At 66.4% G+C, this 19198-nt stretch overlaps 6 protein-coding genes across 7 annotated transcripts in view; 3 read left to right on the top strand and 3 right to left on the bottom strand.

Moving 5' to 3' along the window:
• CHLRE_12g524400v5 (uncharacterized protein) lies at positions 1-3762 on the bottom strand. The gene is made up of 5 exons (XM_043068431.1): positions 3539-3762; positions 2590-3339; positions 2181-2384; positions 1791-1875; positions 1-1005 (listed from the first exon to the last, which is right to left on the bottom strand). Exons 2-5 carry the CDS (start codon positions 3337-3339, stop codon positions 869-871), a joined length of 1176 nt encoding a protein of 391 aa, XP_042918526.1. The 5' UTR covers positions 3539-3762; the 3' UTR covers positions 1-868.
• Positions 3763-3862: 100 nt separating this feature from the next.
• Positions 3863-6568, top strand: CHLRE_12g524350v5 (uncharacterized protein). The gene is made up of 10 exons (XM_001696850.2): positions 3863-3971; positions 4080-4204; positions 4371-4436; positions 4755-4898; positions 5149-5292; positions 5615-5671; positions 5848-5957; positions 6161-6221; positions 6406-6478; positions 6529-6568. Exons 1-10 carry the CDS (start codon positions 3920-3922, stop codon positions 6543-6545), a joined length of 849 nt encoding a protein of 282 aa, XP_001696902.2. The 5' UTR covers positions 3863-3919; the 3' UTR covers positions 6546-6568.
• Positions 6569-6570: 2 nt separating this feature from the next.
• Positions 6571-10091, bottom strand: CHLRE_12g524300v5 (uncharacterized protein). The gene is made up of 7 exons (XM_001696964.2): positions 9893-10091; positions 9552-9805; positions 9060-9140; positions 8702-8776; positions 8248-8312; positions 7863-7904; positions 6571-7420 (listed from the first exon to the last, which is right to left on the bottom strand). The coding sequence occupies exons 1-7, from the start codon at positions 10041-10043 to the stop codon at positions 7312-7314; spliced, it is 777 nt and encodes a 258-aa protein (XP_001697016.1). The 5' UTR covers positions 10044-10091; the 3' UTR covers positions 6571-7311.
• A 111-nt stretch (positions 10092-10202) lies between these two features.
• Positions 10203-12648, top strand: CHLRE_12g524250v5 (uncharacterized protein). The gene is made up of 3 exons (XM_043068430.1): positions 10203-10380; positions 10498-10875; positions 11074-12648. Exons 1-3 carry the CDS (start codon positions 10284-10286, stop codon positions 12477-12479), a joined length of 1881 nt encoding a protein of 626 aa, XP_042918525.1. The 5' UTR covers positions 10203-10283; the 3' UTR covers positions 12480-12648.
• Positions 12649-12683: 35 nt separating this feature from the next.
• CHLRE_12g524200v5 (uncharacterized protein) lies at positions 12684-15252 on the bottom strand. The gene is made up of 5 exons (XM_043068429.1): positions 14969-15252; positions 14826-14896; positions 14508-14670; positions 13738-13826; positions 12684-13383 (listed from the first exon to the last, which is right to left on the bottom strand). Exons 1-5 carry the CDS (start codon positions 15107-15109, stop codon positions 13239-13241), a joined length of 609 nt encoding a protein of 202 aa, XP_042918524.1. The 5' UTR covers positions 15110-15252; the 3' UTR covers positions 12684-13238.
• A 160-nt stretch (positions 15253-15412) lies between these two features.
• CHLRE_12g524150v5 (uncharacterized protein) overlaps positions 15413-19198 on the top strand; it is a 10036-nt gene continuing 6250 nt past the window's right edge. The window contains exons 1-7 of one of the 2 annotated variants that reach the window (XM_043068428.1): positions 15413-15568; positions 15889-16212; positions 16451-16552; positions 16881-16957; positions 17150-17204; positions 17462-17935; positions 18227-19058. In XM_043068428.1, the coding sequence (XP_042918522.1) occupies positions 16123-16212; positions 16451-16552; positions 16881-16957; positions 17150-17204; positions 17462-17935; positions 18227-19058 (1630 nt within the window). In that variant the 5' untranslated portion in view covers positions 15413-15568; positions 15889-16122. Of the gene's footprint in view, positions 15651-15888; positions 16213-16450; positions 16553-16880; positions 16958-17149; positions 17205-17461; positions 17936-18226; positions 19059-19198 lie in introns of both variants that reach the window. The other variant, XM_043068427.1, reaches the window with a different exon arrangement.

The raw sequence follows: 19198 nt of genomic DNA, 5'->3' as shown, positions 1-19198 counted from the left end.
AGCATAATGCATCGAAGGGAGCATGTTGATGGGTCCCAATGAAATGGAGGACGGGCTGCTGCTCGGTGGAACAGGCGGTGAATCGCGCCTGCGGGTGTGCTCTGTTGCTGAGGACAGACGCTTGGCACAGTGCTCGCCCTGTCGGGACCCGAACAGTGATCAAAACGCATGTCATTTGCTGAGGCGTGGTTTGAGAAGGCAGCTGAGGCTACAAAATGAGGTACCTTGAACTTAACCCGGAGGAGGGGCAGAGGGCGCACTGGCGCAGATATGTTTGCCGCCCCTCGGGTGGTTGCGCTTGGGGCTCGATACTGCTGCGGCTGCGATTGAGCACGCTGCAGTGTTCAGGTCAGGGGTGATCGGCATGGCCGCATTGCCGTTGCGTGGTGGCGCCGCGGGCATTGTTGGCTTGTGCCTTCCTGTGGTCACAGATAGACGGCGAACTGCATTAACGAACGCCTCGAGATAGAATTAAAGGGCGCCAGTGTCCGAAGTGTGCGCTTCATAAATCTGCATTGGCTGGCCTATGGTTGCCAGTACTATCCACTTGGAAACGAGATGCTACCTCGACAAGCCTAGGCAAAGCTCGAGACTTTCAGGTACAATTGGTTCAATCCATCATGCGTAGCAAACAAGATTACGCAAGCCGCAACGTGGCATTACTGAAGGGTCCCCCACAAACTGAATCAGTTGAATGCACATTGGAGGTATCCTGCTGCTCTCTATTATGAGTCCTTGAGGCCCGGCCCCTGGCCGATTGGGCCGTGTTGCGTACGCGAATTTGGGCCATAGCTGGTGCCGAGAGCGGGGCGCCCGGTGTTGCGGGAAGCGTGAACCACATGCCTCCGCATTGACGCATTGCCCGCGGTTAGAACAGGTTTGCCTTCTTCTTGGCTTGCGCTTGCCTCCATGCCGGCTGCTTCTTGAAAGCATCGCGGTCCATTCCGAACACCTCCTTGAACTCCCCGTCCGCCAGATAGTCCTCCTTGCGTGTGGCGTCGATGCCTGCACGGCGCCACACACACACGAGCAATGCTTAGTGAGGAGAGGGGTTTGGGGTGGCGCGCTGGGCGCATTATGAAGGCTCAGGAAGGGCGCGTGTGGCCTCGAGCAAAGTGCGGGGACAGACTGCTGAGAAAGGGAGGTGTCAGTGACGGTGTATAACTTGCGAAGTATGGTGCACGAGTGTGTATACAGTATCTGGGTCACATTCCGGGCGATGCGGTGCATGCATGGGGGCTGGACGTGCGGCTGCGCCGATGGGAGGGATGCAGAGGGGTAATGCGGTGTGTGCATGGGAGCTGGACGTGCGGCTGCGCCAGTGGGAAGCATGCAAAGCGGCAATTCGGTGTGTGCGTGGGTGCTGGACGTGCGGCTGCGCTGGTGGGGGTGCAAAGGGGTACGTATCAGGCATTTTGGTATGTAACGCGGTGACTGAGAACTTCGGCAGGGGACGAGGAAATAGGGTTGGGAGATGCTTATGGCGATTCGGCACAGCTGGGCACAGGGCCGCGACACGGCGTGTAAGGTGCTGATCTGGCGTAAAGAAGTATGCGCGACGGGTTCTTTGGCCAAGAGAGCCATTGCAGGATGTTTTAGAGCAGCATGGAGGCTGCGTAGCATGCGGAGTCGCCAGCTAAAACGCTTTAGTAGCACGGCTGGCTTCGTTTTAAGCGGCCTTTAGCTTGAAAATGCGAGAATCCCGCATACAGCCTCGGTGGCCACGCCCCTGCCATTTGCTTCTCCCCCAGCAGCTGCTCTGGGCGCTCCCCGCACGGCTGGCCACTCACCATCCTCCACGCGCAGCAGCTGCAGCTCCGCGTACGGCACAAAGTCCGCCAGCGGCTGCTTCTTGAAGGCGCCTAGCTTGAGAAGCTGTGGCACACAGCAAGCGCAAGGAAGCAACTCAGTAATGAATGGTGAATTCGTTGCAGTCATTCCTAACCAATACGCGACGAGCTGATTGAAGGCATGCTACTTAGCGTGATCCTCAAGCGGCACGGGACAACAAGAGCGGCGGGCCAGAGGCCCATGGTGGGTAGGTGACAAGTCGCAGTGACTGCCCCGGTCCACAAGGCCGATTGCAGCGCCACAACGAGGCCCAGAGTCTGCTAACGAGGATGGACTAAATGCGTGGTGCTGCTGGTATCTGACATTCAGACCGCCCCGACCAGACCCACCTGCGACACGTTGATGGTGTTCTTGGTGTCGTGTGTGGACAGCGGCGACGCCTCGGCGCTGCGAGGCACGGCCTTGGCCGCCGCGCCGGCGGCGCCCGCGGCCGAGGCACTGCCGGGCGCGTTGGCGCGCTCGCCGGAGGTGGGCCGTGCCGGCGTGGTCGGCGTGCCGGACATCGAGGTGGAGCTCAGCCGCCTTGAGAGCTCCTGCGAGGCGCCGGAAGCAATACAGGCAATGGTGGCATCAGCGAGGAGTGGACACCTGGGTGCAGCTGTCTGGCCCTTTAAACCCAGCCCATACCCCCGCATACCCCGGTGTAGCCACAGCGGACGCGGCAACGACCTGGGTCACACGCAAGCTGAGCGCCAAGCATCGCCCCTTCTCAACAGCAACCAGGAGGCACAAGCGCACCTGCACCGTGCCGCTCTGCGTCACGTCCGCAGCCTCGCTGCCGGTGGGGGTGCTGGCGGAGGCGTCTGCAATCACGGGAGGCGCCAGTGGGGTCAGCGGAGCCGGCTTCACGGCCTTATCCGCGGAGGCTGGCGCCGGCGAGGACACCGGCTTCTCCGCCTGCTGACCCTTCGCCGCCGGCTCAGCGGACGCAGGGGCCTGCGCCTCCGGCTTCTCCACCACAGCCGCCGCCTCCTTCGATGGCGTGGCAGCCGCCGCGCTAGCCTCCGGCGCGGCAGGCTCCTCCGCAATCTCCTCCTCCTGCTTCTTTCCCTCGGCGGCTGGCGCCGTCCCCGTGGCGGGCTGCTCCTTCGGCTCGGCCTCCGGCGCAGAGCTGCCCGCTGCCGAGGCCGCTGCCGGCTCCACTGCCGCCGGCTCAGCCGCTGCCGCCGCATCGGCCTTTTCCTCAGCGGCAGGCTCAGCGGCAGCATTCACCTCCTCAGCTGCCGGCTGCCCAGCGCCCTCTTTCGCCCCTGTGCTGCTGGGCTCTGCTGCCGCTGACTCCTCCTCCTCGCCCTTAGCGCCGTTGGTGGCAGATGCCTTCGGGGCCGCCTCCTCAGCGGGCGCAATGACCGCCTTGGCGCCCGGGGCCTCGGCCGTTGCGGCGGCACCCGCGGAGCCGTTCTTCTTTTTTTTCTTCCCAGCGCCAGCGGACGCCGGGGCCTGGACAGGCTCCACGGACTCCACAGGGGCAGTCGCCTCTTGCGTCATCTGCAGCACCGCATGATCCACCAGCGTTTAGCAGGGACATTGTCCTTGGGCATGCGCGCACTACCAAAACGAAACGCCCGAGCTGGCCGAGTATGTGATGGAGTCCCCAGCTACTGCCCACATGATCATAATGTCCTCCGAACCGCGTTGCCTTGCGCCCGCTCGACTGCCATTCCATGGCGATCACCTTCCCACACACCTTCCAGCGCTAACGCTTTCCAGGTACAAGCCTTGCGATGTACAGAATGACTGTGCCAAGCTCTAGTTTGGGCCACCTCTTGCTCGCCCCGTGAGAGGAAGCTGGGCAAACTGCTTCAGCTTCGCAGGACAATACAGTGCAGTTTATATGATCTGCCAATGTTTTGCGGGAGTTTCCTAGCATCTAAAGCTTGGTGTTCTACAGATTGCCAAGGCTTCAGCAATGAGAATGGATTTCGCAGGAGCTCCTGGATCGCGCATTGCATCAATTGGTAGGTGAAATCAATATGCTCTATTCTTTTTCCTTACCTGGTAATCTGACAAGGTCATGCATAGCCCACAGGCACCGGTTCCCGCGCTCTAGGCCCTCAGGTGGTCGCGTATGAAGCTCAAGGCAACTCTTACGGAGCATGGTTCACGTCTGCTATGGAAGAGTAAGTTGCTTGTACCCAGGGTCCAGGCGGGGCTGCCGTGACGCTCTGACTTCCTGGGATGGCTCAGCATGCGGCGTTGCCGACACGAACCGGCACGCATGCCTGCAGACTTCTTGCCGACAATAGAGAAGTTCGGCAAAACATGCCAGGTCCTCCTTGGCGCTGATGAAGTCCACTTCATCCAGACGAGCCTGAACACCGATGGGGTGCACGTCACAGCACGCTTCGCAGCGGTGAGTGGCGGCGTACACCAGTGTAATACCGCACAACCGGCAGGCATTCCCAACATCCCAGCCAACACGAGCACAGATATGAGGGACCTAGAGACGGCACTCGCGTGACCTGCAGTCCGCAGTAGCGCAGCGAGTCCACAGCTCAACCTCTCGGCCCTACGCGCAGGAGACCCTGTTCGACACAGCCACATACCGCTGCCAGAGCAAGCACTACAATCTCATCGCGTTCCAGGTGCGGCGTCTGGCAGTGGACCAGGATGCATCTGGGTTGTTCCGGATGGTTTGCCTGCTGCACTCTGCCGTGCGAGGCGCGGTGCAAGGCCGCACGCGCCCTGCTGAATCCTGCGCACGGACATTGTGCCCGTGTCCCGATGTGGGTCCGCCCGATTCACCGCGGCACGTGGCGCCGGCGCACGGCAAGCACCTTTGGATTGGCAATCACGCCATCAGATGCCAGCGTCATGCCGCGACGGTACTGGCGTGACCCAGACACGTGTGCCAAGCCGCCATGTTACTGGGCCACGCGTCCGTACCGTATCGGTGGCTGCAGGTGGAGGTGGGGCTGCTGCTGCGTGTGCTCAAGGGCGCGGCCGCCACCAATGCACACGTGGTGGACGTGAAGCTGACCATCCGCCAGGTGACGGGTCCGGCCGGCGAGCCCCAGAGCAAGCCCTTCCTGTCCTTCACCGCCTCGGTGCGTCGGCCGTGCAGCGTGCCGCTGTCGCTGTTGTTGCACCGAGTGGGGTGCTGGTGCTCTGTTGTTGGGGTGCTGCCGGTCATTTGAAGGGACGGTGAAAATTGCATTACCATATCTCTAACCCACTTGCATGGCAGCTCACCAGTCATGCCGCATGACAGCGCTGAACCCGAAGTACACCAACCCAACCTCAGCCCCAACGGCAGCCTTTTCCCTTCCCTTCCCTCCGCTCCCTCCTCCTCCCTAGGGCGCTTCCACCAACGTGGTTCAGGACGTGCCCATCAGCCGCCCCTTCAGCCCCGCCGAGGTGACGGCGCTGGTGGCGGCCAAGGACGTGGGCAGCTACTGCCCCGCATACCTGGACCTGGTGCCGGGGCTTGCGGCGGCGCAGGTGGGACTGGGAGGTGCAGGTGATGGTTGGGGTGGTGTAAGGGATGGGGGGAGTGTGGGGCAGGGCAGGGGCGCGTGCTGTATATCATGGATGTCAAGATGGACAGGCACAGGGGGTAGTACATCGTCAGTCCACCATATTTTTGAGGCCAGGAACCAGGGGGACCGTATGGGTGGGACGTGTGTATGACGTGCTGCAGCCGCCCGCCCCGCGATCGTGGGGCCCCCCACATTCAACTACCGTGTCTTGTCATGCGTCTTTGTGTCTCCCGACTTGTGATGGAAATGGTGAAAACAGCCGCCGCCCCGCCCTCCCTGTGCAGGCAATCGTGGACCGGCTCAAGGCGGTGGACGACTGCGCCATGCTGGCCGTGTGCCGGGTGGGTGGGTGGGTGGCCGCGTGTCAGGTGCCGCAGCAGCCGTCCCGCCTTAACCTGCTGCGCTAGATTCATGATAAGTAAGGGGAGGGCGGAGGAGGGGCAATACCACACGCCTTACCTCACTCCTTCAACCCGCTCCTCCTCCCGCTTCCCACCTGGCCTGCTACTGCTGGCAGGGCGGCGACGCGCACTTGCTGGTTCAGACCACCAGTGTGGCGCTGGGGGCGCAGATTAAAGACCTGTCCGTGTACCCGCAGACCGCGTACGTTGCGGCCGCCTGCGACAGGTGAGCGCGGGGCGGCAGCGCCGCGGGCGGGTGGCTGGGAGGAGCCCGGTCATGCCGCGCGACAGGGCTGTACTTTCTGGTGCGCGGCCCGCTCAACTTGGTTAACTGAGTTGCGCTTGAAACTGCAATCGTGTGCGTGCACCAAGCTTGGAGAACCCGCCGCTCATGCTGCTGTGTGCCCGGCTGCGCCACCCTCGCGACAGGTCCAAGCCCGTGAGCGAGCAGCTGCAGGCGGCGCTGGAGAACGGCACGGCCGTGAGCGTGGTGGGTCCAGGCGGGGCGGGAGCAGTGGAGGGGCGACGGCAGAGGGGATGGTGCCTGCGGCCTGCATACGGCCTGACGCATGCGTATATGCGCAAGCACGCACAGCCGCACCAGAGGAGCTGACTGGCTCTGCTGGCTTCCCGCGGCTCTGCCCTGCCTGCCGCTGGCTTCTGCCTGCCTGCAGCACGTGCTGCTCAAGCAGCTGGCGCGCGTGCTGAGCACCAGCCAGCTCACGGAGCCGGCGCAGGTGCTGCTGGGTGAGTCAGCATGTGCTTCAGTCGGCTACAGGGTGGTTGGGTTGTGAGAGAGAGGCGGCGCAGATAATACACAGGTTTTACACTGCGCAGCGTCTTGACAGCTCCCATCCGCTTGGTTGCTATATGACAATCTATGCTCTTCAGCCCCTCACGGGCCAGGTCTCTCGAGGACACTCGCGATAGGCTCTCGGGAGCTGCCATGCACAGTTGCAGGTCCCATACGTGCTCGTGTCATTCTCGCGCCCTGGTTTAAGGCGCTTCTGACACTCCCTAGCACCACCACGCTCATCGCCAGCGCTTTTCCCTAAAATTGGCGCCGATGCTTGTTCCACTTATCTTGTCCTCAAACCCCCACCCCGAAACCCGCGCGCCGTCGTCACTGTGCTCCACCTGCCTTGCCCGCTAACCGACACGCCCCCCGCCCCGGCCTCCGGGCCCCGCCCCCGCCTCACTCCTGCACGCAGGCATCGGCCAGGGCGGCGGCCACGTGCACGTGCTGCACGTGTTCCGCGACCCGCACAAGGACGACGTATACGACGACAACGTCACGCTCGCCTTCAAGCTGCCCGTGCGCGATGGCTAGCAAGCCAACTAGCTACGCAGCCTCCCGCAGCAGCATGGCCCAGGATCTCCGACAGCAACACCTCCAGGCGCACTGCCCAGGCATTAGCTGCATCCGCTCACACGGCGCGCCTCAGAATGCACGGCCACGCCATCAGGTCCCACCAGGTCCCAGCTCCAGCCCTCTAGCGCTCCAGCTCTCCAGCTTCTTCATGCACTAGGCGAAGATCCACGCAACAGGCGCGGCTCCACGCCGCAGCGGGACCGCCCTCTCAGACTGTGAGGCGGCTGACCTTCTCCTTGCAGTAGTCGCACCGCTGGCGGGCGATGCGGTTGTTGGGCGCGTACGTAAGCGCCTCCTGGTAGGCCTGCAGCGCCTCACTGCGGGGGAGGAGGGAAAGGCGAGAGGACGGGGGAGTGGAGGAATGTTGACATGCGGGTGACCAGGAAGTGGGTGAGCAAGAGTTGGAATGATGTTGAAAGGGGTGTATTAATGGCGCTATGGCAGCATCCGACGTGGTGTGCGGGTGGGTCATTGAGGCATGTAGGATGAGATGCAGCAGCGCAGACTGAACACGAACGCATGAAACGTTTGGCAAGTGCAACGGATAACGTTTGTGAGAGTACGCGGGACGGCTGGCCGGGACGCCCGGTCGCTCCTGGAGGCTCCTGGATGCAGGATGATGCAAATGCTATACAGCAATTGGAATGGCCCAACTGCCGCCCTGGAATCCCAAATGCATGGGGGCCATATGGGCCGCCCTGCCGGCGTCGCGCAGCCCCCTGCGCCCCGCCCGTGTTCCCTCATCGCGACGCCACTTACGGCCAGCGGCGCTCCTTCTCCAGTGCGTCACCCAGGTTGTTCCTGCGCACATGCAGGACACCAGGCCAGACCTCATGAGAGCAACAACACACGGAGGGGCCCTGACAACGCTGTCCTGCGCTGCTGCCGCAGCCGGCCGCCCTGTTGGGTGCCGCCATCAGCTCCCGCGCCTGTGCAACCCCCGCCTGCTCCGTCGGTCGCACGCCTGGGGCCCACCTCCACGCCCCAGCCCGCCCGCGCTCCAGCTCTCACCCCCCCCCTCCAAACTACCATAACACACCCGCCACATGCTTAGCTGTCTACCCAACACCGCCCAGCCAGCCTGCGAGTGTCACCCCATGTGCACTACCTCCCGCCCGGTCCCCATCCGCCGGCCGCCACGCACCAGGCGGTCACGTATCCGGGCTGCAGCGCCACAGCCAGGCGGTACTCCTCAATGGCCATGTCGGTCTGCGCGAGGGCAGGGCGGAGGCGAGCAGGGGGCAGGCACAAGGTGGGCTTGCCGGCATGTGTCATGCCCCCCGACCTTTCCGAGCACAGGCGCTCCGTGGCCCCTTCCGCAAGGCGTCGCCACCCGTGCGGCAATGCAATCATGGTGTCAGTGCCGCTCCATCGTCGCGTCCAGCCGTCCAGCCCAGCCGCTCGAGTCCCGCCCTGCGCCGCCCGGACCCGTTTTCCTTTCCCTTAGCCACCCTCCCACGCACCCGTCACTCCCCCTTCCCCCCAGCCCCGCGGGCTGCCTCGCAGGGCCACCCGCGCAACCATTCCGAGGTTCTAGCCCCTCCCCCCACGCTCCCCTGCCCCTGGCCCCCGGCTCCCGGCTCTCCCGGCTCCCTCACCTTCTCCATGTTGAAGTAGCAGAAGCCCAGTGCGTTGTGCACCTGCGCCAGCTCGCTCTCCTCGCCGTCCCACACCTGTGGAGCGGTAAGGCACGCACGGGCGGAGGCACACGCGGTAAGGGCGGAGACACACACGCGGTGCGTGCGCTGCAACACGGCACGGCGGGGATGTCCGGGTGCAGCCCTGGCACCATCGCCAGCGCCAACGCCAACGCGACGCTCCTGGTCTTGCTGCTGTGCTACACGGCTTCGGGCATCCATCACACACTCTCATCCATGAAACAATGTTCTTTGCCTGGAGTTGCCTATCGAACACGGTTTTGCGCGCCCAGCAATACGCAAACCAGCAGTTGCTCGCCTTCTTGGCCTTCTCCAGGTTCTTAGTGGCCTGGGTGAACAGCTTCTTGCGGGTCAGCACCACACCCAGCTCGTAGTAGTCCTGAGGGACGGAGAGTGGTACCGAAAGTGGGGGATGCAAGGGAGTGGCAGGATATGAGGGTGGCGGGGTGATGGGAGGGCGGCTTGCGTGTGTTGGGGTGCGTTTGCAGGCCGGCCGTGTGTGCGGCGGCAGCGTGCCACGCCGGTTTAGCAGCCGCGACATGATCCTGCCGGCGACCGGGCGGCAGCTGTGTTCACCAGGTTGGCTACTCTGCAGGGGAAGCTGGGCCTAGATCCCCTGCTGAGCCCCAGGCGTTGTCGCCATCCCCGCCACGCCCCTGCCGTTCGTCTCCGTCATAACGTAGGAGCGACACACCGTTGCATGGCGTGCTGCCTTACGCCGCGGCCTTCCCCCGCAAAACCCCTCCCCTTGGCATCGTTCCTGCCGAGCCGCCGTCCAACTCCCACCCACCTCGCATGTCGCCTCCCCTGTGCGGATGCGCTCGCCCAGGCCCTTCGCGCCCTCGTCCAGCTCTCGCCGAATGAGCACTTGGCGCACGACCAGGTAGGCACCGACCGACAGGAAACCCAGCAGGGTCAGCAGGTAGATAAGCTGGATGGGAGTCTCCAGACCCTCTCCGAGCACAAACAGCTCATGGGGCAGCGGAGCCACGACGCTGGAGGCGGCATCAGCAACGATGGACGCCTGGGACACGCCCACCGCGCCTGTGCAGCAGATCCAGGCATAATTTAGGTTTGGGTATGCAGGGGATTGAGAAGGGAGATGTGTAGAGGACAATCGGGAAAACCTACCAGTGGAGACCGGAGACCGAGCGATGGCCGGGCGCCGAGCCGCGACCAGAGGGCCGGCCTTGAATGCGAAAGGCACAATCGGTGCCTGCCGAGTGCGCTGGGCTGGCAGGCATTTGCCCAGCCCGCTGTTGAGAGCAAGCGCGCCCTGCATTTGTCTTGTTCCTCCAACCCAAAACGCAGCAAGCGAGCACTACTGTGGTATACGCGACTACTGAAACAAACTAATTGTTTACACAAGGGCAAATACCCGCGTGTGTGTGTTGCGAGATTGCAACGAAATGCATGGAAATGTCAGAATTCCCGTCAAGACGGAAATTCCATTATTTGCGCACTTACACACCTGCAACCATAAACAGCTGGGATGTGACGCACGGGGGCCTGGCCGGAGAAAATGCCAGCGCGGGGAGGCCTCGGAGTGCAATGCAAGGGCTTCGGGTTGCCGCAGGCTCGCCACGCCTGCCGACGCCGTATCGCCTGCGCAGCTGCTGGTGCGTGAATGCCGTCGTGGCATAGTTGCGGTCGTCGACCGGGAGCACGGCCCGTGGCAGCGCGACCAAAGCCCTCCTCTCCCACCAAGTCAACTGTGCGCCCCCGTCGCCCTGCAGAGCGCAAGAAGGCCGCCAATGACCGCGCCCTGGAGCGCTATCTGCGCAACCGGGTCAAGGAGCTGGGAACCTTTGTGCCGCCGCCTCCGGGCTCCACGGCCGGCTTCGCCGCTGGCGGCCCCCAGCAGCAGCAGCAACAGATGCTGCCGCCGCCTGACACAGCCGTGCTGCTTGCCTTCCTGCGGCGCCAGCTGGCCGAGGGCATCTCAAATGAGGCGGAGCCGCTGCCGCGAACGGAGCTCCTGGAAGCCAGGAGTAATAGGCGAGAAGGGGAGGCGGCGGAGGGCGCTGCGAAAACACAGGGACGCGGCGGGAAGAAGGCGGTGACTGGGGGCGCGCGTAAGGGTGTGGTCGTGCTGCAGCCGGAGCCGTACCCAGGTGAGCTTAGTTTACCGCAGTCAGGGGGCTGTGTTGCTTTTCATGTAACATGCTTGCTCTGCTACGAAGGAAAGTTGCTGCGTAGGGAAGGGCTCCACGACGAGGGTGCTGTCCAAGCACGTGCACCTGCCCGCACTGTCCCCCGCCTGGCTTCCACACGCCGTGCCCCGCCTCTTCTGCACTGCCGATACCGCGCAGTCGAGCGCCGCACGCTGCCGCTGCCTGGAGACATCGCGCCGCCGCCCAGCGGACCACCCGCCGCGGCCCTAGCCCCAGCCGCCGCCCCCAGCACACGTCTGGTCCACGTGTTCTGGGACGTGGAGAGCGCGCACCCCGGCGACGACCGCGACCCCCGGCTGGCGGCGGCGGAGCTGCTGCGCCTGGCGAGGCGGCTGGCGGAGCCGTCGCCCGCAGCCAGCGGTGACGGCACTGGTGACGGCGGGGTTATGACTGTTGGGGCCAGCAGGGGTGGGGCCAGCAGCGGCGTCAGGGGCCGGGTGGTGGGCGCGTACGCGTACGCCAACCGGCCGGGCTGGACGTGGCTGCCCGCGGCCTTCCTCAACGCCTATGCAGGGACAACCGTCATCACTGCTGGCGCCAGCGGCAGCAGCGGCAGCGGTGCCGATGGAGGCGGAAGCGGTGCCACAAGTGACAGCGAGGCTGGGAGTGGGGTTGGTGCTGCCAGCAGCGGCGCCGGTGGTAGGAATGGTGGCGGGCGGCCCCGGTGTCCGGTGTGTGGGCGGCAGGTGGCGCCCGCTAAAATGGCGGCGCACATCAGGCAGCTGCACCCCGATCAGCCCGCGGCAGAGGCACTGGCGGAGGCTGCCGTGGCGCGACACGCAGCCGCGGCCGCCGGGGACGCCGACGCCGCAAACTATGCCGCAGCGGCGGAAGCCGAGGCGCTGGCCGCCGGAGGCGGCCCTGCCTCACCTTCGTCCGCACGGCGGAGAGCGGCCGCCGACGGCAGTAACAGCAGCAGAAGCAGCGGCGGCGGCGGCGGCGGCGCCAGCCGCAGCCGCAGCCGTGGCAACCCCAGCTTGGGGGCTGTGGCGGCCTACTACAGCAGTGACGGGCGGCTGTACCGGCCGCCGGCGGGCCACCAGCTGGTGCTCAAGTACGTCTTGGCACGGGAGGGCTTCGAGCCGCGTGTGGTGCAGAACGCAGACGGCGCCGCGGACCGCGCGCTCAATGGCGGTATTGACAGGCTGCTGGCGGCGATGCGGAACGCAGGCAGCCGGGCTGGTGGCAGCGCCCGTGTGCTGAGGATGGGCGGAGGTGCGGAGGCGGCGGCCGGGGCGGCGGAGGTGACGGTGGTGCTGGTGTCGGGGTCGCGGCGGCACGGCCCCGCGCTTAACAGCTGCCGGCGGCTGGGCGTGCGGACGGTGCTGGTGGCGCCGCGGCGGCTGCTGGCAGCGCTGGAAGCGGAGAGGGAGGAGAAGAGGGAGAAGGAGGCACAGGCAGGGGCAGAGGCGGGAGCAAAGGGCAAGGGAAGGGGCCGGCGCGCAGCAGCAGACGCGGACGGGGCCACCAGCGGCGGTGTTGGGGGCGCGGATGTGGTGGTGGAGTGGGAGGCGCTGGCGGGCGGCCGCTACATGCTGCTGTGATGCGCGTGTGCGCGCTGTGGACCGGGCACACGGTGGTAGGGGTGCTGTGGCGCCCCGCTGTGGAGATGTGGAACAAACGAACGAGACTGAACATAAGTTGACGAAACCTTGGTCCCTGGCTGCACTGAGTAATGTGCATAGAAATGCAGAATCCCGTGGACTCCGTCTCTGCGCATCGCGGTTGCCGTACGTTGGGCTGAACGGAAACGCCGCAAGTTACATACAGCAGAGCATAAAGCCTTTTGTAGCGCCGCACACAGGATGGGGTCTGGCACAGTGTCAGGGCCCTTGCACACACAGGCCACCGGGCATATGGGCACAGAAACCAGTGGGCCAGTGGGCTTCATCAGCGGCCGGCCAAGGCGGGGCCTGCATCGGGCTGCTAGTGCCACCGTCCTACTGTTCCCACGCGCCTAGCGCCCATCCGCACACTGTCGCCCCTGCCTCACACACTCGTCGCGCACCTCCTTCCGCATTCAGGGCAGCGCACGGCCCTGTCACGTCGCCCAGCTGCGGTGGCAACCCGGCCGCCGCCACCCCCACCCCGCTCGGACCCAGTACCCATACCCAGCAGCACCTCACAACCAGGCCACCACACGCTCTCCGGCCCAACCCCCGCACCCACAGGCCTCTTCACAGGCCCCTGGCCACCTGCGCCACCGCATCTACTAGTCATCATTCATCCACCGCCGCCGTCGCACCAGCTGCAGCCCCCTTAACCGCAGCAGCACCCCCGGCAGCGCCCGCCGCCGTGCCCAGTCAGTCGTCCTTCTTCCCCCGCCTCGCCGCCAGCCGCTCCAGGTAGCTGCTGGTCAGCTTCTCCACCGCCGCCCGCCAGGCGCCGTCCGCCATGTAGCCGTTGGAGTGGAAGAACTCGGGGATGGCGTGTTGCGACGTCACCTCGCTGTCGCGGGCAGCATGAAGTGTGGGGTTTGAAGGAGGCGAGGGTGAGAGGAAGAAATTCCGTCAGCGCAGCCTTCGCTGGCCGGCTAGCACAGGTACTGGCGGTGCCAGGCGCACCACGCGCTGCATGCGTGCACCCGCGCCTACCTAAGATCGCCGTGTGCAGCACTCCGCGGAGCGGCCCAACGATGCCGGCCAAGGTGGCCCGCATTCGCCATCCCTCGCACTCGCAGGCACCCCTGCCTCCGCCCAGCCCACGCAAGCCGGTCCAGCCCAGGGCTGCCCCGGCACATGCCCCTCTGCTACCCCGCATGTATCTTTCCCCACCCGCCTGCCTGCCGCGTCCCTCACTCACAGCGAGGGGTCTTCCCGGTCCGTGATGACCAACGTGAACTCGTCCGACCAGCGCCCCATGCGGCTGGACACACGCACGCCCTTGCCACCCTGCGGTGGCGGGAGCAATAGCGACAACCAGCGTTAGGTTTGGTGGGAATGGGCCGCAGCAGCGTGCGCGGCTGCGGCTGCGGCGGTGGCGGCGGCGGATGGCAAGTCGCGGCGCCGGCTGTGCCCCGAGGCGCCCCTCCGGCTTGTCCATTACCGCGCTGGCAACACGTCGCCAGCGGCTCCAGCACCTAGCCCGGCCTGGAGCAGCAGGCCGGTACGCAGGGGGCTCCCTCGCCCGCGCGTGCCTATAATGGCGCCCGGCTGCTTCATGGGATGGCCCGGCAGCCCCGGGCGAGGCTGCAGCCAGCCGCCACCATTTGCCCTCACGCTGCCTCGCCAGTCACAGCTCATGCCTCCCTCCGTGACAGCGGTTGCGACGTCCGCCCTCCCGACACCAAAACACGGCCGCACACGACCCGCTGCCTGCCCGGTCCAGCCCCTGGCAGTGCCAAGGGTTGCCGAGCGCCTGGTCAAGCCACTCACTCCTGCACCATCTCCCGTACTGCCAGCCCCAATACTGCCCAGCCCGCCGCCCGGCTAGCCCGGCGACACAGCTGGCCAGCAGTCCCGCACCCCGGCCTCCACACCGACCTCTCACACTACCCCACCCCACCACCCCACCCACCACCCCACCCCACCACCCCGCCTCTCCACCAGCGGCCGCCCCCCAGCCGCCCTCACCCGGAAGGGCCGCGTGACCAGGAACGCCTCTCCCTCCACCTTCCAGCTGTACAGGTTGAGCAGCGTGGTGAGCACCAGGTAGGCCACCACGCAGCCAAACACCATCCACCAGTTGGCCGGGAACTTGCCCGGCCCGAACTGCGCCAGCAGCCCCGAGCCGATGCTGTTGGAGGGAGCCGGGAAATGTGGGTCAAGAAAGGCGTGCGAATGGGGAAGGAGGTGGGCAGGTGCGTGGCGAGCGGTGCGGCAGGTGTGTGCGGGTGCCAGGGTTTGAGCGTGGGGTTTGAGGCCCCGACCGCGCCCCAGTGGGGAACTTACGCCGTGAATCCTAGTAGGAGTTTGATGTTGCTGACCATGACGTCCTCGTTGAAGCCCGCGTCCAGCACTACCTGCACGGCCCGATGCGAGCAGGAGATAGCTGAGAGATCATGTGCGGGCAACGAATGCAGCTCAGAACTTGCCTCCCGCGCCACCTCATCCAGCGCCCCCTTTAGCGCTCCAGCGTCATAGAGGTTGGTGAGCTTAATAGGCTCGGGTGCATCCTCCTCCGCGGGCTTCGCCGGGGAGGCTGCTTTTGCTGCTGCTGGCTTGGCCCGTCCCATACTGCTAAGCTGTAATCAATATGAAGTGAAATCAACCAAACTAAGTAAGTCGTTTGTATTGGGCAACAGGAAGAGCTCAGCTGGAGAAGGCGGAGTGCCAAACTTGTCACAGCTGTAGACTGGTGCCTGAATGGATGTGTAAGGACGGGTATTATTAAAGAATAATGCTCAAGTAGCAACGGCACAGCGGGAAGAGTCACTCGGCAGGGAGCCAGGGACACGGTCGCATCGCACAGCACGAAGCAACCTCCCGGACACCTCCTCTTGCTTCACTTCACCGGAGCAGCAGCATTTGGGCCACAATTAATACTCTCATACTTCTCATACTCAGAGGTGGTGCTGCCTTCTACTGAAACTTTCAGCAATTTGGCGCCTTTCGGTCCCTGTACGCTGCGACCCTGATTGAGCCAAGGGGATTGTGGAGGCATAGCGGACAGAGGAGGGAGCTGCAGCGACTTGGTAGGTCCTCGAGGGCGCTCGGAGCGCTGGGACTGTCGCAGTGCAACACCCGTGGGCTCTCCAATCTCAGTCGCAGGCCAAGGTGGGCTGTGCGGGTGGGCTGTGCGAGTGGTGGGCAGGAGGCCTGAGGGCCTTCCACCCAGACAGGAGGATGCGGTGCAGTACAAGCTCTGCGAACTATCACAAAGCTGTATGCTGCTCTGCACGACAGCCTACAGCAGGGCGCCACGGCAGCCCAGCCGCTCGCACGCCCCTGCCGCGTGCCGAAGCACCCCTGCTTACCCGCCCGCGCCCTCCCCACACCTCCCCCTCACACCCAGGCGCCTGGGTCCCGGTCCACGCGCTTGGTACCTGCCCTCTGCATCCGCCCACCAGTATGCTCGGCGGCACGCCCTGCCGGTAGGGCTGCGCGCACAAGCCGCCAGCGGCGCGGCCGCGGCGCGGTCACGTGCTGCCCCCCGCCCGCCGCCCAGTGGCGCTGGCGGCGGCGGTGGCGGTGGTGGCGGCGGTGGACTGGTGGCCGTAAGCCCCGTGAGTCAGCCCCGTGAGGCGTGATGCAGCAGCCGCAGCCGCAGCAGCAGCAGCCGCACATCTCACGCGCCAAGGTGGTGGCGCACATTGACCTGGACGCCTTCTACGCACAGGTGGGTGGGCGGGTGTGTGTGTTAAAAAAACGAAACGAAAGCCCGCGTGTGTGTATGTGTGTGTGTGGTGGGTGGGGGCTGCTGGGCAGGGGCTGCTGCTGCAGGACACCCGTGCATCCCGCGCGTGTGCATGCACCAGACCCAGCTCCCTCCCGCCTCCCTGCGGTCCTCCCCGTTTCCCGGCCGGCGGTCCCACCACCCCTCCCCCATCCTGTGCCCCTCCGGCCCCCCCCCCCAGGTGGAGGTGGGCCGCAACCCCTCCCTGCGCGGCCGGCCGGTGGCTGTGGTGCAGTACAACCCCTGGGACACGGAGGCGCTCAAGACGGCGCTGAGGCCGGACGTGAGGGGGGGCTGGGGTTTGGGGGCTGGGGCCGGACGTCAGGGGGTTGAGGTTGTAATTACCAGCCCAAACCAAGCCAAACTAGCGGAGCACAGGCAGACGCGTTAGTTGGGGACTGGAGGGGGGCTGAAGGGGCCGAGAGGCAGGGGCGGAAGGCCACGGAGCAGCGGCTTTCGGGGCTGTGTCGTGAATCCGTCGGCCATCACAGCTACCGGTATGGAGGGGGGGGGGGCGGTCCGAACGGTCGGCATGGAGTGCATGCGTCTGGCTGAGGCGGTGGTGACGCGGGTGGCGCTGAAGCGGCCTCTGCCCCTTCTCCCCCCTGCAGGACCCGCGCATCTTCAACGACAGCAACGGCTCCATCATCGCCGTGTCCTATGAGGCACGCAAGTTCGGCGTCAAGAGGTGCGGGCGCCTTCCACGGGGGGGGGGTCATACCGTGTGCTCAATGCAAACACTACCATTCCCAAACGCCGCAGGGGTGCCGTATGTCTAGGCATGGGCAGAAACAAGCCAAGCCTGGATGTTGTATGCCTGTTGGCCTCGCAATGGGCTTACGCGGTGTGGCCATTGTTGTGCGACCTGGCACGGCCGCAGGAACATGAGCGGCCAGGAGGCGCGCAAGGCCTGCCCCACCCTGCAGCTGGTGCAGGTGGGTGGGTGGGTGGGTGGGTGGGTGGGTGGGGGGGTGTATGTGTGTGGGGGGGGGAGTTCACTCCAGAACCCAGAGCAAGCCAACCGGGGGCTTGAGGCATGCCGCGGCGGTTGCGTCCGGCGCTGCCAGCCCATGACTGCGGCCGATGACTGCACCAGTCGACAACCACAAAGACACGTCACACTCCCTCCCTTCCTCCCCCCTTCCCTTCCCTTGCCTGCCCGCCCGCCTGCCCTCCACGCCACCGCACACAGGTGCCCACCGCGCACGGCAAGGCCGACCTCACCATCTACCGCCAGGCCGGCGCGCGCGTGGCGGAGGTGCTGCTGGGCCGCTGCGGCGGCGGCGCCGTGCTGGAGCGCGCCTCCATAGACGAGGCCTACCTCGACCTCACAGAGGCCGCGCAGAGGCTGCTGGCGGCGGCGGACGCAGAGGCGGCGGCGGCGGCGGCGGCACGCCTGGCGGCGGCGGCAGCGGCGGCGCCGGCTTCGCCGCCGCCGCCCCCGGCGGCGGCCGCCGGCGCCTCCGGCGCCGGCGGTGGTGGAGGCGTGTGGCAGAGCCCGGGCGCCAGCGCTGGCAGCGTGGGCATGGGCTGGGGCGGCGGCGGCGGCGGAGGAGGAGGAGGAGGTGCTGGGGGTGGAGGTGGGGTTGGGGGCTGCGGGCCGGTGCTGGGTGGACTGCCCGAGCCGCCGCGCTCGCTGGAGCAGTGGCACGTCAAGGGGCTGGAGGTAGGTGGAGAGGGGGAGGGCGGCGGCAGGGCGGGGTGGGGGGGACGGGCAGCGGCGGCGTGGGCGGCGGGGTCGGCGGCGCCGGGGGCGGGGGCAGGGCGGGGGCCAGGGCGGGTGAGTCTTGAGGGGAGGTGCAGGCTGGCTGGGGCGCGGAGCAGTGGCAGCAGCAGGTACCGACGAGGTGCCTTCCAGCCGAATGCTTACGACACTCGCAAACGCGCACCGTGGCGAAGGCGGCGCCCAACACCCTCACCTCCTTGGCTGCTCCATGTGCGCTGCCGGGCCCCACAGGATGAGGACGACGACGCGGCGGCCCTGGGCGCACTGGCGGGCCTGAATGAGGCAGAGCCGGAGCCGGAGGCGGCGGAGGACGAGGACGAGAGCGAGGAGGCGGAGCTGTGGCGCGACGTGGCCGGGGAGCCGCCGCCCGACCGGGCAGCACGTGGGGGGCCGGGGCCGGCGTCGGCGTCAGCGGCGGCGGGGGCTGGGAGAGGCGGGTGCGCGGGCGGCGACGGCGGTCTGGCGCAGAGTGCGGCGCAGAGCGCTGCAGGCGGTGGCGGTGGCGGAGGTGCGGGCGGCAGCGGGGCGCCGGTGGCGGTGGCGGTTGGGACCACCGCTGCGAGTCCGGGCGCCGGCGGCGCCGCCGCCACGTTTGCCCCAGCCCCCAGCATCGGCCCCGTGCAGCCACCCTACCTGCAAGCAGGGCCCGGGTTTGCGGCGGCAACGACAGCGGGGCCTTCAGAGCCGGCGGCGGAGGCGCCACGCACTCCCACGAGGCCGTCGGCGGCGGCGGGGGCGGGAACGGCAGGCCCCTTCGCCGCAGGCGCCGCCGCCCCGACACCAACAGCGGCCACAGCGCCCACATCCGCTGCTGCGAATGTCACCGCCGCCGCCACCGCCGCCGCCGCCGCCGAAGAGGCTGACGCGGCGCGGCAGCGCGGCCGGCTGGCTCGTCTGCGTGCCTACTGGACCCGGCCCGCCTGCGAGTGGGACCCGCACGAGCGGCTGCTGCTCGCGGGGGCGCTGGTGGTGTCGCGGCTGCGGGCGGCAGTGGCGGCGGAGCTGGGCTACACCTGCAGCGCTGGCGTGGCGCACTACAAGCTGCTGGCAAAGCTGGGCTCGGGTGGGTGCGTGTGTGAGGGTGTGTGGGGGTGTGTGTGTGTGTGGGGGGGGGGGGGTGTTTGTTAGTGGGAGGGTGGGTGGGTGGGTGGATGTGGGTGTGTGTGTGTGGGTGGGTGGGTGGGTGGGTGGGTGGGTGGTTGG

The sequence above is a fragment of the Chlamydomonas reinhardtii genome, chromosome 12 (assembly GCF_000002595.2).
Source record: "Chlamydomonas reinhardtii strain CC-503 cw92 mt+ chromosome 12, whole genome shotgun sequence".
NCBI lineage: Eukaryota > Viridiplantae > Chlorophyta > Chlorophyceae > Chlamydomonadales > Chlamydomonadaceae > Chlamydomonas > Chlamydomonas reinhardtii.
The sequence above is the reverse complement of the archived record's forward strand: the minus strand, read 5'-3'. Positions and strand labels throughout refer to the sequence as shown.

What these genes read in the sequence shown, in the direction of transcription:
- CHLRE_12g524400v5 (XM_043068431.1), bottom strand. Translation starts at nt 3,339, where the DNA reads ATGACGCAAGAGGCGACTGCCCCTGTGGAGTCCGTGGAGCCTGTCCAG. An exon ending in CGCAGAGCGGCACGGTGCAG is followed by an intron (nt 2,385 to 2,589) that starts GTGCGCTTGTGC and finishes GGCGCCTCGCAG; the next exon opens with GAGCTCTCAAGGCGGCTGAG. An exon ending in GCTGCTGCGCGTGGAGGATG is followed by an intron (nt 1,006 to 1,790) that starts GTGAGTGGCCAG and finishes GGCGCCGTGCAG; the next exon opens with GCATCGACGCCACACGCAAG.
- CHLRE_12g524350v5 (XM_001696850.2), top strand. Translation starts at nt 3,920, where the DNA reads ATGAAGCTCAAGGCAACTCTTACGGAGCATGGTTCACGTCTGCTATGG. An exon ending in CCATGCTGGCCGTGTGCCGG is followed by an intron (nt 5,672 to 5,847) that starts GTGGGTGGGTGG and finishes TACTGCTGGCAG; the next exon opens with GGCGGCGACGCGCACTTGCT. An exon ending in GTTGCGGCCGCCTGCGACAG is followed by an intron (nt 5,958 to 6,160) that starts GTGAGCGCGGGG and finishes CCCTCGCGACAG; the next exon opens with GTCCAAGCCCGTGAGCGAGC.
- CHLRE_12g524300v5 (XM_001696964.2), bottom strand. Translation starts at nt 10,043, where the DNA reads ATGCAGGGCGCGCTTGCTCTCAACAGCGGGCTGGGCAAATGCCTGCCA. An exon ending in GCTACTTCAACATGGAGAAG is followed by an intron (nt 8,313 to 8,701) that starts GTGAGGGAGCCG and finishes GCCCTCGCGCAG; the next exon opens with ACCGACATGGCCATTGAGGA. An exon ending in GAGAAGGAGCGCCGCTGGCC is followed by an intron (nt 7,421 to 7,862) that starts GTAAGTGGCGTC and finishes CCTCCCCCGCAG; the next exon opens with TGAGGCGCTGCAGGCCTACC.
- CHLRE_12g524250v5 (XM_043068430.1), top strand. Translation starts at nt 10,284, where the DNA reads ATGCCAGCGCGGGGAGGCCTCGGAGTGCAATGCAAGGGCTTCGGGTTG. An exon ending in TATCGCCTGCGCAGCTGCTG is followed by an intron (nt 10,381 to 10,497) that starts GTGCGTGAATGC and finishes GTCGCCCTGCAG; the next exon opens with AGCGCAAGAAGGCCGCCAAT. An exon ending in GCAGCCGGAGCCGTACCCAG is followed by an intron (nt 10,876 to 11,073) that starts GTGAGCTTAGTT and finishes GATACCGCGCAG; the next exon opens with TCGAGCGCCGCACGCTGCCG.
- CHLRE_12g524200v5 (XM_043068429.1), bottom strand. Translation starts at nt 15,109, where the DNA reads ATGGGACGGGCCAAGCCAGCAGCAGCAAAAGCAGCCTCCCCGGCGAAG. An exon ending in CTCCTACTAGGATTCACGGC is followed by an intron (nt 14,671 to 14,825) that starts GTAAGTTCCCCA and finishes TCCCTCCAACAG; the next exon opens with CATCGGCTCGGGGCTGCTGG. An exon ending in GACCGGGAAGACCCCTCGCT is followed by an intron (nt 13,384 to 13,737) that starts GTGAGTGAGGGA and finishes TGCCCGCGACAG; the next exon opens with CGAGGTGACGTCGCAACACG.